The 16912-nt window shown below is 42.6% G+C and overlaps 1 protein-coding gene across 2 annotated transcripts; it reads right to left on the bottom strand.

The window, feature by feature from the left end:
* Positions 1-956: 956 nt before the first annotated feature.
* Positions 957-16841, bottom strand: LOC124003348 (dysbindin-like). Of its 2 annotated transcripts, none has more exons than XM_046311519.1 (4): positions 16502-16841; positions 3612-3764; positions 2086-2229; positions 957-1913 (listed from the first exon to the last, which is right to left on the bottom strand). In XM_046311519.1, the coding sequence occupies exons 1-4, from the start codon at positions 16542-16544 to the stop codon at positions 1654-1656; spliced, it is 600 nt and encodes a 199-aa protein (XP_046167475.1). In that variant the 5' UTR covers positions 16545-16841; the 3' UTR covers positions 957-1653. The 2 variants fall into 2 exon arrangements, with proteins under 2 accessions (XP_046167475.1, XP_046167474.1); XM_046311518.1 differs by having other exon boundaries at positions 2080-2229; positions 16502-16840.
* Positions 16842-16912: the final 71 nt, after the last annotated feature.

Below are 16912 nucleotides of genomic sequence, written 5' to 3'. Positions count from 1 at the left end.
CTTTCCCCTGTCTGAAGTCCTGAGTGCTCTGGAGCAAGTTTTCATCAAGGATCTCTCTGTACTTTGCACCGTTCATCTTTCCCTCAATCCTGACTAGTATCCCAGTCCCTGCCGCTGAAAAACATCCCCACAACATGCTGCCACCACCATGCTTCACCGTAGTGATGGTGCCAGGTTTCCTCCAGACGTTAACGCTTGGCACTTAAGCCAATGAGTTCAATCTTGGTTTCATCAGACCAGAGAATCTTGTTTCTCATGGTCTGAGAGTCCTTTAGGTGCCTTTAGGCAAACTACAAGTAGGGTCTCATGTGTCTTTTACTGAGGAAAGGCATCCGTCTCTACCTTAAAGGCCTGATTGGTGAAGTGCTGCAAAGATGGTTGTCCTTCTGAAAGGTTCTCTCATCTCCACAGAGGAACTCTGGAGCTCTGTTAGAGTGACCATCGGGTTCTTGGAAACCTTCCTGACCAAGGCCCTTCACCCCCGATTGCTCAGATTGTTCCCAGAGCTTGCCGCCCAGCCAGTCTTAGTGGTTCCAAACTTTTCCATTTAGGAATGATGGAGTCAACTGTGTTCTTGAGGACCTTCAATGCTGCAGAAATGTTTCGGTGCCCTTCCCCATATCTGTGCCTCGACACAATCCTATCTCGGAGCTCTACGGACAATTCCTTAGACCTCATGGTTTGGTTTTTGCTCTGACATGCACTGTCAACTGTGTGGCCTTATATAGACAAGTGTGTGAATTACCAAATAATGTCCAGTCAATTGAATTTACCACAGGTGGACTCCAATCAAGTTGTGGAAACATCTCAAGGATGATCAATGGAAACAGGATGCACCTGAGTTCAATTTAGAGTCTCATAGCAAATGGTCTGAATGCTTATGTAAATAAGTTATTTATGTTTATTTCTTTCATACATTTGCAAAAATTTCAAAAAAATGTTTTTCACTTTCTCATTATAGGTTGTCGTGTGTAGATTGATGAATATTTTTTTTATTTAATACATTTTAGGATAAGGCTGTAACATTACAAAATGTGGAAAAAGGGAAGGGGGTCTGAATTCCGAATGCACTGTATATATCAAAATGAAAGCAACACTATGCAATATATACAGTACATCCTTAGTTTTTATTTGAGGCAGGTGTTTTGGGATTGGTTCAACATTTTGAGGAATACGGGAACTAAGGGTGAGATTTACTCAGCATTGCAGTTACTCTCTACAGAATGTTTTTGTGTGTTTAATTGCACAATTGTAAATCCCTGTCTGTAGTACAGTAAAGCATGCTTACATGGTTGCATATTTCACAACTCTATTATGTACATATCCTGGCTGTAGAGTACACACAGGAATGTACTTCCTCAAATGTCCGTATCACACGTCGCCAGACCCTACTAGAATCTCAAATGAGGAAATAAAAATAAATATCTTGTTATCTATATGCCAGAAGTATCTATGGAGATCAGCAAGCTTTGAGAAGATTTGGCCTTATATTTACAGTTCAGACAAAACTAAATGAAGGGTAAAGAAAATGTTGTGATAGTGATAGTTGCCAGTCCATGGAACACCTCTGTGTGTGAATGTCCCGTTTCAGTGATAATTGTCAGCACCAGTATGTCCAAAATATTAGTGAATATTGGAAGTGAAGCAAGGCCTCTATGAAGAGAAGATGGGCCGATCCTTCTCATCTTTCCTTGGGGTTGATCCCATCAGCAAGAGTGTGCCGTCATTCACATCCTCATCATCTGATTGGACTACAGGGGTTTCCCTTCCATCCTCATTGGTGTTCTGGCTGTTGGTGGAGGAAGTGGAGGAGGTGGAGGACATGCGGGACTTCCCCACACAACCACCTGTGTTGTGCGGAGAGCGTCCCTGGCTGATGACCTCATTGTTGTTGTTGTTGCTGCCATGAACTACTGTGGGTGAAATGAAAAGGATGTTAGGCCACAGATTATCAATGCTGCACTCAGTATTGCAGTAAATGTTGCCAGCTAGTATAGGGGAGGGACAAAGCCTAGACTCTGCCAAATACTACACTATCAACACGGGGCTGCCTCAGATGCGAGTCTCCCCTCCACTCACCTTTACCTGGCAGAGGGGAGGCCAGTACCCCCTCATCCCCCCCAGAGTTGAGGAAGACATCCAGGGCCTCCTGGTCAGAGATGTCCATAAGGTCCATCTGCTCCAGCATGTCCACATTCACCTCCATGGACGAGACGCTGCCAATGGGAGCTAACAACACAAGAGACAAACGTGGTTGATTAGAGGCATTTACTGTATGTCAGCTTTAGGTCTCTAAGGAAATGTTTAGCAACACTTAGTAGTGTTGTTCCACGGATTAGAGGCCTTTTGAGTAGTTTAACTTGGTGGGAAATAAACATTTTATTTCACCTGATTTTAACGTTGTCATAAAAAGCACATGTTCACTTAATGACAAGCCATTTTCCCCATCTCAGTAGGTTTAAAAAAAAACATACTATAGTAAGTGACTATTAAGTGCCAAATAAAGTAACAGGGATGACCGTAAAAGAGTAGACGACGTCATCTTAATTCAGCCTCAAATACCCTTGTGACAGGAGGAATGGAAGCTTGTTGTGTGCAACAGGGATGGGTATGTAAATGCAAGCTTCACAAAAAAATGTACATTGTTAAACGATTTGTAGCCTGTCTATCTACGGCTAACAGGGCTGACGTGTTGTGCTCGACCCTCTCAGTTTTCCACCACAAAACACCAGAAAATGGCCAAAAGGAGTAGAACCAGCTCACCTGCTTTACACTAGGATTTGACTTTGAAATTATTTTTAACTTCAAATTTACTCATCTTCAGAAATGACTTTGACAACAAAATAGCTAGGGCTTTGCAATGACGGTGAAAACCTGGAGAAATGTTGGGGTTAAGTTGGTTAAAATCTTCCTAGAAGTCATAGAGGATGCATGTCATGGGGTGGCAGGGTAGCCTAGTGGTTAGAGTGTTGGACTAGTAACCGGAAGGTTGCAAGTTCAAACTCCCGAGCTGACAAGGTACAAATCTGTTGTTTTGCCCATGAACAGGCAGTTAAACCCACTGTTCCTAGGCCATCATTGAAAATAAGAATTTGTCCTTAACTGACTTGCCTAGTAAAATAAAAACTCTGAATTTTGTCACTTTAGCAATTCTAGACATGTAAAAAAAAATGTTTTTTAAGAATAAAAAAAAAAGGGATTTATTGAATTTTCCATGTGGTCTATATTAACAGGCATTTTTACAATTCAGCATTTCTACTTAAAATATCAAAGGGATGCAAAAGGAACTCATTTCGGAGAGCGAGAGAGCGCAGAGCTATAATATGACATTTGGAATGTCTATTCCTTTCTAACTTTGTGAGTGTAATGTTAACTGTTCATTTTTTATGATTTATTTCACTTTAGTTTCTTTTTCACTTGCTTTGGCATTATAAACATGTTTCCCGTGTCAAAATAAATCTATTTGAATTTAATTGAGAGAGAGAGAGAACTTGAAGGTTGTGTAGTTGAATCTAGGGTTAGGGTAATGGTTGAGCAGGGGTATGGACATGAAGCATAGATTAGGATCAGGGTACATGTGTGCATACATGTGTGATGCCGATTGCACTCACGTCTCTTATAGTCATGAATATGCAGATGGGCAGAGGACAGGTAGACGTCCACATCGTGCTGAAATACCTCTTCAAAGAAGCGCTGTCTCTCTCTCAGTTTCAGCTGCTGGGCTGAGTCCAATTCTGGGACTCTTTGAGCATTCTCTGTCTCCGCTGAAACATAGAACAACAGAACAGTCAGAAACTCTAGTCTAACAGGTATGCAGAATCAACACTTCTCCACAAATCTGTAACAAACAATAACCAGAAGGGGGCAACAATAAGCCATGGGAACAAGAAACTGTCATCTCAGACTCTGGGGTTGAGAATTTTAGGCTTTTCATTTCCTCTTGCAGACTTGGTATAACCAAGTGCAACAGACACTTTTAGCATCATAGCACATGTCTGTAAAACATTTCATACTGATGCCTTGCGTTGAAATATGATTGATTATTGATCCTGTAACCCATATCATAAATGCATTCCTTTCTTCATGTAGAATATGCAATTGACAATCCACTGGGATTCAAAAACATCAACTCCACAGCTCCATGTATTCTGATTCAATCCAGATACAGCTAATGCTTTTACTGTTGCAGGTCCATAACTTACCTGACCAGTGTGGATGGCCAGAGAGATGTAGATCAATATATACGATATTCACACTTTACCGTAGTGTACTATATTCAATCCCTCCACACCCACCAATTGCTTTACAAAGGTCAGCTGTCAATTCCCCTACTAGATTAATCTTGTTTAGGACAGAATGCAATCATATTTTCCACCTCATCAGAACCATTGTAATAAAGCAGAGTGCTGCTCGAGCCAGGGGAGGGGACAACACTGAAGTGTATACACAGGGAGAGAGGAAAGAGAAATGCAAGAACCCAGAATGAACTGAAGAATGCCAGTGTGTTCTGGGCACAGAGTAAACCACCCTCCAGTTTTCATCACCTTTTTATGGTGGGCTCCCTGAACACATCATGTATACAGATGTCAAGAATTCTTCTTCCACTGTTAACATTATAACTCAATCTGTAAACACACTCATTAATGGGTTAGCGAAGCAATATGGAACAAGTACTGTGAGATCATAAAGTGGTGGGTAGTGTCGTGTCTTGACTATCATTAACGTGTTTGACTGTTATGTTATAAAATAATTACATGCCACATTAAATTATTATGCGATAAAATTAATCATATAACAATTAGTTAAGTAGTAATCTGGGGCACCACGGGAAAAGTGATTTAACAAGTTACTATCTCCTGACTAAACTCTAAAGTCAATTAATTAATTCTTATTTACCTTCAGTCTCATTCTGAATGTCGCAAAACTCTTGGATATCTGCACGAACCCTAGCATAAATGATGAATCAGCGATATACAATTGTTTTAGTTTAGTTTTATTTAACCTTTATTTAACTAGGCAAGTCAGTTAAGAACATATTCTTATTTACAATGACGTCCTACCCCGCCAAACCCGGGTGACGCTGGGCCAATTGTGCGCTGCCCTATGGGACTCCCAATCACGGCCAGATGTGATGCAGCCTGGATCAAATTGGCTTAATTGTTGATTACTAACTAAATAATCACACAGAATTACATTAACACAGAAACAGGATAGCTTACACATTGATTACTACCCAATGCAATGAAAAGTCCCTAGTGGACTAAACCGACATGACGGCTTGTTACACAAAATGGAGGATTCTAAAGAGAGGAGAAGGAAGAGACAAAGGAATTTCACTAACATACATACAGCTGATAACTATGCTCATGGAAATGTGAATACTTTGCACATGAACGGCCACTCATTCGAAAGAATTGCAATGTACATTTTCATGTGTATGTCTTTGATGTCTCTGTTGAAAACACTCGATCCATCTACAGGGAGTAAGTGGACAGAAACTCTCGGGTTGTGTAAGTCTCTGGTTGTCCTTCCAGAGGTCACCATGTCTTTTGTAGTCATAGCTTCTTGGTTTCAGGTGTCTGTTAGAACGTATCTTCCAGAGGAAGTGCTTGTTAGAATGGATCTTTCAAAATACCACCTGGTGGTCCTTGGTCGAGTTTACTAGACTGAAGTACTCAAACAGCTGCAGACTGAATGTTCCTGTGTAGTCTTCTTCTTTGAGAGAGAGTTTCTAACCATTTTGTACCTTTCAGCTCACACTGTTGGCCCCACTGGTCTTGTAGAGTCTAACCATTCGTAACATCCAGTTCAACACTGTCCGCCTGCTTGTTCTAATATGTTAATTTTCTTAACCATTTGTAACGTAGTCAGCTGGAGCTGCACGTAACTGGTTTCCATTTAAATGGCAACCATTTCAGCGTGTGGACTGCGTCCTCACTTTCTCTGGTCTAATGTAAATTTCGTTAGAGTCCATTTATAAACTCTGGAAAAAGGGGCATTCCATGATGTCGACATAATATCTGTGCTCACGTGGGTGTGGTCACTGACTGGTTAAAACTTTTATAAGAAAAACAATTCTAATTTAGAAGGCTAACATCACATTTCATCTTCTCACAAATAGTTTCATATTTAATCACATAAGTTCCACAACATTTAGATGTAAATCTGATAACTGGGAAATATACACATTCAGAGATACAGTTATGTTGTTATACCGTCCTTAATGAGATCCCAAAACAACAACTGATCTGACATAATTGTTCTTTCAGTCCACACGGACCATTCCAACAGTTTGGTTTGGATTATACAAATATTGTCTCATTATTCAACTTTTTGATTTTACCATTTTGGCAGGAGGAATCTCCTTGTAACAAAGAGGTTTCTTTCCCCTCCTCCTGCAAAGTGCAAAGGAAAAGTTTCTACAAGGTATTTAGGACCATCATAAAACGGCCAACTTCTGTAGAGCGGACCTACTGTAACCTGATCCTTCAGATCTTCACAGGAGAGTCATGACAGTAGCCTACACCCAGCAGACCCAATAGGCTACATTGGGGCTTTCAGCATAGTTCTGTAAGTGTTAAAACATGAATTGCCCTCTCTCTCTCCTCTCACCACATCCATATATTGACCTTCTACTGAACAAAACTGTCTGGGGATTTAGGCATAGTGAGAAGCTACAGGCAGGGATTGGGCTAATTGGATGAGGCTTTTAAACCTGATCTAAATTGGGAATAATGTAAAGATTATGTGGCCTGTGCTGTGATCACTGATCATCCTCAGACAGTAATGAGGCTGTAAGAAGCTGAAGACAGATAGAGGTATCAGGGCAGAAATAATAATAGGGGGAAGAGGAACTAGGCCTCCGACCACAGGGCTGCAAGCTCCAAGTGGATGTCTGATAGTATTGTCACTGTGACAACGTCTTAATTGCTGAATTTGTTTTAATCCTTGCTGAGTCATGACAAGGAACCGCATAAAGCAGTGTTGCTTTTGTTTGGCCCATGCTTCTCTAACATTACAGTAAGCAAATGGTATAATGGGTCCTGTGGAGCCCTCTGTCTAGTGACAAAAGGAGGCAGGCCGGTCACAGCAACTCCCTGTCTCCCCCAGTCTGAAAGCCCTGTCCTTGGGCCATCCGGGAAGGGGAGGAGAGACAGCAGAGGAAAGGCTTCACCTCACCCCCCTGGGCCTGACTGTCTGTCTGCACCACTGGGCACCATTGGGAATCACTGGGCAAACACTAAGACACTGATCCATGTGGAGGACATCCTCTAACACCAGCCCAAGCAAACTCTCAGCGCTCCAGAGGCACAAAACCAAAATGACACAGAAAAAATTAAGGCTGGTGAGAAGTCTGCTGCATCCTGCCAAACATTCAATGAGTTATGTCTGTTTATAACTGTTACAAACTCATTTGACCCTGCAGTCTGGGGGGTGGAAACTTTAGGTTTATTTTTCAAACACACAGTAATGGAGGGGGGTCTGAGCTGGACCCAAGGAAAGAAATAATAAATATCCAAAAACCCTAAGCTAGTCTTGCATGCTTCAAGAACAGCTAGCTAACTAACCAATTAAAATACAGTGGGTGGTCCGCCCAGTTCTAAGTTTTCCTACAGGTAATGTATGCCCAAGGGCGACTTGGCTTGGTATCCACTTTTCCCACCAACAAATAGCCATACACCACAGCAATACATACTCACATGATAACGGACAATGTGAGAGGTAGGCGCAAAAACAAAAGAGAGATAGCTCCAGAGACAACTGATTGGGTAAGGGAAAGGAGCAGGTGTGTCTTCAGATTGTTGACTGATTGGCGACTGATTGGCGACTGATGACTGCCACCCGTGACTAGTGCAGAAGGAGAGAAAACAAATGCACACAGGATACCTGTATCCGTAACAATAACATTGGTATTCTGTCTGCTCTATGAGTTACACGTTTGAAGTCATGGAATTAGGCCATGATTGTGCTTTGTCTGGGATTATATTGCCTTCACACACTGTGATGATTCAGATGCATTTTCTTTGAACCACCTTCATGAAGCAAACTTTACCCACAACATATCAGATCTCATTGGCTATTACAAGAGCTCTGTGTATGTACATGATGTAACTCAGTACAATGAGCAACATAATTTCATCACCCGTCACATCTATTTTCTAACGTAACTTGCGGTGATGTAGGCAGCTATCTGACCAATTCAGCTAAATTGAGGCACGCAATAAGGCCATATAATGACAGAGATGTCTTTCGCTCCTGAAGCACTTTCACATTTCCTTTGCTTTCTTCTCTTCTCATCCCCTCTCCTCTCCCTTTTCCTCCTCTCTCATCATAATTGTTTCCATGAAGTGATTAAAATCAGTCCACAATCCTTAGATATTTTTTCCATTGTCATTTCCAACTCAAATCTCCCAGAGCTGCTGTTAAGGAAAAATTTGAACCAAATTCAATGCTCTTAGTTTTAGAGATGTTCAGGACCAGTTTATTACTGGCCACCCATTCCAAAACAGACTACAACTCTTTGTTAAGGGTTTCAGTGACTTCATTAGCTGTGGTTGCTGATGCATATATGGTTGAATCATCAGCTTACATGGACACACATTCTTTGTTTAATGTCAGTGGCAGTATATTGATAAAAATAGAAAAGAGATGAGGGCCTAGGAGCTGCCCTGCGGTACACCACACTTTACATGTTTGACATTAGAGACAATTCCATTAACGAAAACCCTTTGAGTTCTATTAGATACATTTGAAGTCGGAAGTTTACATACACTTAGGTTGGAGTCATTAAAACTCGTTTTTCAACCAATCCACAAATGTATTGTTAACAAACTATAGTTTTGGAAAGTCAGTTAGGACATCTACTTTGTGCATGACACAAGTAATTTGTCAACAAATGTTGACAGACAGATTATGTCACTTATAATTCACTATATCACAATTCCAGTGGGTCAGAAGTTTACATGCACTAAGTTGACTGTGCTTTGAAACAGCTTGGAAAATTCCCAAAATTATGTCATGGCTTTAGAAGCTTCTGATAGGCTAATTTATGTCATTTGAGTCAATTGGAGGTGTACCTGTGGATGTATTTCAAGGCCTATCCTTCAAACTCAGTGCCTCTCTGCTTGACATCATGGGAAAATCAAAAGAAATCAGCAAAGACTACAGATTTTTTTTTGTTTGTTAACGAGAAATTTGTGGAGTGGTTGAAAAATGAGTTTTAATGACTCCAACCTAAGTGTATGTTAACTTCGGACTTCAACTGTAAGTGTATTAATGTAAGATAAGTATTAGATATTGTTAGATAAGAAAGGCTGTCTTGTGACACAATAGCACTACAATACAAACTGTATGTTAGCTCTTAACATTTGTCCCCCCCCCCCCAAAAGGCAGAAAGAAAAAGAAAACTCAATGGACCAGTGTGGCTTTACTATGTCAGGTATAGATTGCATTCAACAAGGTCACTGGAGAGGTCTGTGCGCTCAGAGCAGAGCTGACACTTGGCATGCGGGGAGGGAGTGACTCCTTTTTCTCTTCTCACGGTGGTATGCAATCAGACATGCCCCCGTCTTCTCTTATTATGAGGGCAGTGTGAGAGCCATGCTAACAAAGCAAGATGCCGGCTGAAATTGAGGCCAGGTATATGAGGAATATCAAAACATGCCAGGGTATATCTCAAAATACTGTGTATCACAGTAATAAAGTTTGATAACAGTAGAGTATGTTGCGGCAGTTTTGGAGAACAGCAGCTTGGTCATACTTTAGATCACTCAGTGTTTTCCTTGTCCTCATGTTAGTGCAATAGTTCCTACAACCAGGTTGACATTGATTGATTGGTGCTTGATGTATTTTCTTAAGAGGCCTGGTACCTGACTTATGCATGAGCTAAAGGGAGAGTAGTTAACAATGCAAATCTTCCCATTGATTTTCCTATTCCATGTTGTTACCATCTAATCACCTTTATCAATAAGGTCTGTGGAACTCACAGCTGACCTTTTTACCTTTGACCCATTCCCTTTTTCACAAGGGACAAAACTGGGTCACAAAATGACAGGGTCACAATGTCTCCGATTGCTGAGATCACATTTCCGGTCAGTCATTCTCCATTCCTTACCCAAACCCCCCACAAGCCATCCAGAGTGGCAGCCAGTGAGCAACACAGAGTGGCTATTCAGGAGGGAGGAAGAGGGGGGACGCAGATGAGAGAAGACTGGGACAAAACAGATGAAAGCAGATTGTCAGAGGGCTTTAAGTTTGACCTGACTTTCTTACAGAAAGGTTTTTCCGTTGTTTTTACTCACTCCCTCTCTCTCCCTCAGGGAATGAGTTGTGGGTTGGACAGAGTGTGCGATTAGGGCTCAGTACCAGCTGGACGTGTGGAATGAGCCGGACTCGAACAGAGCCGGACGTGTCAGCTTTCCCACTCTGCCTCCCCACACAAAGACAAACCCAGATCCTCCACTCTGACGGGAAAAACAGAAAAAGCGCTTTGAGACACAAAAGCAGGGCTGTAAGGGAGTGGGCCTGGACCTGATTCTAAAGACATGACGCCAGTGAGAGGAAGTTATTTTACTCCATAGGCATGTCGGGAAGGTTAGGAAGGGGTACACCATGACATCATCAGCACACTGTCCTTTCCAACAGGGACCTCTCTCCCTCTCTGTATCATACTCACATTAGACCTTAGTGTTAGTCAGATACAGATATAGTGAGGGCTGAGGGGCTGATGGCCTCGTGACTGGAAGAGCTGGCCTCAGATCGACAGTGTTTGGGAAGAAAACATGGACGATTAGCTTTCTAGATGATCCAGTTGCTTTTGGGTTTTAGATCTTTCACTGGGGCTGCTGGTTTGTGGCCATTTTCATTTCAGTCATTTTCAGGAAATTCTCTACCACCAAGCAAAAGTGGTTTCATAAAAGTGACAGAGTTCATTTCCAAAATAATGAAGTAATCCTACTTAAATAATCATTTGGAATTGACAGTAAACTGCAAAGACACAGCCATGAAAATGTAGGTTTCCTTGCGGTGGAAGACAAAGAGTGAGGGGTGAGCACAGCCTGTGCTATCTCTCTATCCCCCTCTCTCTCTCTCTCTTCACAGGATGACAACATGGCACCAGTAATCAGTGTTAGATGTTGTTCAGGATAAGAGATTAATCATCTGCTGGCACATCGCCAGGCAGTGAGACAACAACAGGTAGTGACAGTGACTGCTGATCAAATTGATCAGGACCAACAATACGTGACGTAATGCTGTTAGGGACTGGGGAAGATGAGACTGGTTAACCTTTACGACAGGACATGTTGCTGAGGGTGTGTGGGAGGGTAAGAGGGGGGATTGTATTTCAACAAGCACCATCTCACTGCTTGTTCTGGAGATGTGTTTGAGGGAAGTAGTTGGGAGGAAAAGTGGATAAAAAAAACTAAAAGGAGTGAGATAAGAAAGGTCAACCAAGGAGTAAAAAGTTCAATGGAAGTGAAAAGAAGGAATGTGCATATAAAAGAGAATAAAAAAGATGAGGTGTGGAGTAGACAGGGAGAGCCTAGAGAAAGAATGAGTAGACAGGGAGAGTCTAGAGAAAGAATGAGTAGACAGGGAGAGCCTAGAGAAAGAATGAGTAGACAGGGAGAGCCTAGAGAAAGAATGAGTAGACAGGGAGAGCCTAGAGAAAGAATGAGTAGACAGGGAGAGTCTAGAGAAAGAATGAGTAGACAGGGAGAGTCTAGAGAAAGAATGAGTAGACAGGGAGAGCCTAGAGAAAGAATGAGTAGACAGGGAGAGTCTAGAGAAATAATGAGTAGACAGGGAGAGTCTAGAGAAATAATGAGTAGACAGGGAGAGCCTAGAGAAAGAATGAGTAGACAGGGAGAGCCTAGAGAAAGAATGAGTAGACAGGGAGAGCCTAGATAAAGAATGAGTAGACAGGGAGAGCCTAGAGAAAGAATGAGTAGACAGGGAGAGCCTAGAGAAAGAATGAGTAGACAGGGAGAGCCCAGAGAAAGAATGAGTAGACAGGGAGAGCCCAGAGAAAGAATGAGTAGACAGGGAGAGCCCAGAGAAAGAATGAGTAGACAGGGAGAGCCCAGAGAAAGAATGAGTAGACAGGGAGAGCCCAGAGAAAGAATGAGTAGACAGGGAAAGCCCAGAGAAAGAATGAGTAGACAGGGAGAGCCTAGAGAAAGAATGAGTAGACAGGGAGAGTCTAGAGAAAGAATGAGTAGACAGGGAGAGCCAAGAGAAAGAATGAGTAGACAGGGAGAGTCTAGAGAAAGAATGAGTAGACAGGGAGAGCCAAGAGAAAGAATGAGTAGACAGGGAGAGCCTAGAGAAAGAATGAGTAGACAGGGAGAGTCTAGAGAAAGAATGAGTAGACAGGGAGAGCCTAGAGAAAGAATGAGTAGACAGGGAGAGCCAAGAGAAAGAATGAGTAGACAGGGAGAGTCTAGAGAAAGAATGAGTAGACAGGGAGAGCCAAGAGAAAGAATGAGTAGACAGGGAGAGCCTAGAGAAAGAATGAGTAGACAGGGAGAGCCTAGAGAAAGAATGAGTAGACAGGGAGAGCCTAGAGAAAGAATGAGTAGACAGGGAGAGCCCAGAGAAAGAATGAGTAGACAGGGAGAGTCTAGAGAAAGAATGAGTAGACAGGGAGAGTCTAGAGAAAGAATGAGTAGACAGGGAGAGCCAAGAGAAAGAATGAGTAGACAGGGAGAGCCTAGAGAAAGAATGAGTAGACAGGGAGAGCCTAGAGAAAGAATGAGTAGACAGGGAGAGCCAAGAGAAAGAATGAGTAGACAGGGAGAGCCCAGAGAAAGAATGAGTAGACAGGGAGAGCCAAGAGAAAGAATGTGCCAACTCTGATTGGGGCTCATTAGCTGAGGAGGATGTATTTTCCGCTGCTCTCTCATCATCAAATTCCACTTTTAACAGTCTAGTGGCTGGCAAAAGCTGGCACTATGGAGATCATCAGCTGGCCATGACTGCCTCTAGGTAACTGGAAGTTCATTGGATCAATTGTTGCAAATAAGGGGGCAACATAGAAAATGCTTCAGAACAGATTATATGAAGCCCTGTGCAATTACTTTGTTTATTGAAAGAGTTTGGCAGGTGAAGCACTGTCCCTGGTTATGTAAACTGAACAGGGTGGCATGCAGTAGCCTCCCTTTCATAAAACAGATGACAACATTAACAATTATGTAGAAGATGCCTCTTGTCGTTTTTTGGTTTACACCGTTGATTTTGGGGCTTTTTTCATCCTCCTGCTCTCTCTCCTGAACCTCCCATCTGGGCTTGGTTCCAATTGCGAAAAGAGTGAATTATTGATGTTGAGAGTTGAGCAGTGTGTGTGTGTGTGTGTGTGTGTGTGTGTGTGTGTGTGTGTGTGTGTGTGTGTGTGTGTGTGTGTGTGTGTGTGTGTGTGTGTGTGTGTGTGTGTGTGTGTGTGTGTGTGTGTGTGTGTGTGTGTGTGTGTGTGTGTGTGTGTGTGTGTGTGTGTGTGTGTGTGTGTGTGTGTGTGTGTGCGTGTGTGTGTGATTGTTGCATGTGTGTGTTTGGACTGTGTGTGTGTGGGGAGCTTGCAATGGGTTGAATCCCAGACTGGCACCACCACATGCCCACTCTGAAAATACTACAATGACATCATCTCTCCTCTCCCAGCACACTCCGGACTGACAATAGTGCCATTTATGGGTCAGTCAGCCTCTGTCTCCTATGCCAGTGCCCTCTATGTGGCCCATAAGCAGACTACTCATCCACTTTGAAGCCAAGAAGCTGAAAACTGAGAGACGTCTCCATTAGACTACACTCACCATGAATGAGCAGAATTTGTCTGGAGTGTTGTGAGGGAGCGGATGTACTTAAAAGCATCGATAGGGTGACACTGTTGGTCAACTGAGTTCCTCCATCATGACTCATCATGCCCTTTGGCAACAGATCAACTATCACATTGTTCACCTTTCCTGGTGTTCCTGGAACCTCTTTGTTGCTCATCCTCTTTTTGTGATGAATAGCCCACATTGCTATTTTCAAATCAATGGAGAGCATCACTGGAATGTTTGGCTGGACACAATAGAATAGTTCTGGCCTTACACTGATCTATTCTGTTGATGTTGGTATTTCTCATGAGCCTGAGTAGTTTGGCACTATCGTTGTGGGTCCATGGTGAACAGCAAAGACCAGAAACCAAACCACTATGTATTTCCCATACAATACTAATGATACCTGTGATACCTGTGTTGATGTGGGAGATGTGTAAGAGATTTGTGGGTCCAGCACATGCTGATAGATTTATGAATAATGAGTAATAACTGCGTTGTTGTATTTAGTGAACTACAATATGCCTGTAGGCATTAACAAGTATACCTGGTCTGAACCAGGGCTTGTTTTCACCAAGCAGAGAATGGGATGATGGGAGATTTGATCCAAACTAATTAGGAGGACTTGCTTTTAGGCCTTGGTTTTAGGCCTAAGGTTTTAGGCTGTGTAGATTAAAGGATCTAAGTGGAAATAGATATGAACAGACGGTCATTCAAGGCCTGTAGTGTGTACACATACATAATGTACATACACACACATGGACATATACACACACCATGGGACATTGCATGTGCACAGCATCCATGGATATTGTGTGTTCATCAAGCTGTTGGTCAGCCATGCATGGGGAAAAACAACTACATTATCTACACTGCAGCTGTTGCCGTCATAAAGTAATATTAGTACAGGTGGAAAAAATCCAGAGTCTTTTGTTGTGGCCACCTCTCCATCCAACAGTGGGCTGCACCACCTTTCAGAAATGTACTATGCTGTGTCTGCCTCAGTGGGAGACTGGCTCTGTTTAAAATGAGCACTCTGGCAGCAGCCATCCTGTGAGCCACCAGCATACATGGGGAACAGATAGGAGTTCCATGCAATGCTGCAGGGAGAGACACCAGTCTTATCTATATAATGGAGTTAGTGCAGTCAGAAAAGGAAGGGATCTACCATGGTTGGTGGAGAGTAGAATACCTGAATGGGATACCTGGGACACACAATGTTTGATCACCGAGCCTGGTTGGCACCACAACAAAACCATGTCCGCAAGAACATAAAAAATATGTGAGAATACGTTGTGTGTTTGCAATCAGTTATGTCTTATCTGGTGTACATTCAATACGAACTGCGCATTCACTTAATCATTCCCAGCCTGTCATGTAACATTTCAACAGTGTGACAACAGCTGTTCAGTCCTCCAAGCCAACACATACCACTGTGCCCCTCCAAACAGAACATTCCCACACAATACAGAACCTACAGGTAGGGCACTGGGACTGGGACCGGTCAACCCACAGATAGCGGATGTCTTCTCTCTCAGTCATGGTCTGATCAAATTTAGCCACGGACTGACTGATCCTATTGCGACAAATTCAATTTCGCATTTCTGTGTTTCTCTGTGAGAGCATCGTCTGTAGGACAGCCTGTCTGTGGCCCTATGTCACTGCAGTCACTCTATAGATACAGACACACAATCTCATTAGGAGTTAGAGATTCATGTCAGTGAAACCATTGGATGTCTTTAAGGCCCCAATTCAAAATGAGAATATACTGTATCCCTTTAAGAACCCTCAACGTCTTGAGTAAAGTCCCACTGATTAAAGCGTTATTATGGTACATTACTCATGGGGATGATTCACCATTCTAGTCTTTATTTGGCTAGCAAAGAGCATACAGTATGTCAGCCTTAGTAACATCAACAAACACCAGGTCCCTACCACATCGGCTGAATAGTCAACGTTTCAATGCACACACACACACACACACACACACACACACACACACACACACACACACACACACACACACACACACACACACACACACACACACACACACACACACACACACACACACACACACACACACACACACACACACACACACACACACACAACAACAACAACAACAGGAATCGGTAAGCACCCATAATTACTTGAACAGGTTATGCTGATTGTGGCTTGGTTTATGTTTCTCTTCACTAAATATTTAATGGTTTGTCTGTCTGTAAAGCTACTACAGTTACCCAAATATGGACAGGAATTTTCTCTATGTAGCGTTCTGCTCAGCAATAGGGGATTACAGTGATTGAAACTACAGATGTAGGATCTTAATTTGATCACCCTGTTGCAGGAGAACTGTCCTGCAATGCAGGAAATGTAAAACCTGTAGTGTATTTGAGGTTTAAAAAAGCTTCTGAAGTTTGTCATTTCAACTTTGAAATGTCAGTTTATTTTCCCATATGAAAAATGTATCAATACCTACAAAACTGTTAACTGATTATTTTCCTGCTGTAAAAAACTGGCTCACATCTGTATATAGATTTTTTTTTAACAGTACAGTACAATACAGAATAAATGACTAAAATGATCTGTAATGACTTGTGGAATATTCCCATTGTGACATAGTCTTTCCAAGTCCTACACATTCGAGTAGTTTTTAAGAAAGGTAAAGAAGCTTTAAAGTTACTCACAGGGTAGACGCTTGTTGTGGAGGTTTGCCCCAGACGAGCTCATGGTGCTGGCAGCTTCGGAGAGAGAGCTGCAGAATCAGATTAGGTGTGCTGTTGAGGAGGACTGGAGGGTCAGGTCACACAGTCAGGCACAGAGATGAGATGAGGTGGGGAACAGTCAGCCCTTCAGAGCCTCAGCAGGACAACTCATCTCCCTCCTTCTCTCCTGGGACAGAAAGAGAGTCAAAGCACTCCCAAGAAACACACTGGCTCTCTCAAACACACTCTCTCCTTTCTCTATGGAACAGTACAAGACCCTTCTCTCTGAGTGAACTTACTCTGTCAACTACAGTATTTGGATGAGAACAGCAGGTTAGGGCTTTGTGGAGCATACCAATTGGTCATTCACAGGGGGAGGAGCTTGGTGTGAGA

The sequence above is a fragment of the Oncorhynchus gorbuscha genome, linkage group LG18, assembly GCF_021184085.1.
Source record: "Oncorhynchus gorbuscha isolate QuinsamMale2020 ecotype Even-year linkage group LG18, OgorEven_v1.0, whole genome shotgun sequence".
In the NCBI taxonomy this organism is placed as follows: domain Eukaryota; kingdom Metazoa; phylum Chordata; class Actinopteri; order Salmoniformes; family Salmonidae; genus Oncorhynchus; species Oncorhynchus gorbuscha.
This window is presented reverse-complemented; position numbering and strand designations above follow the sequence as displayed.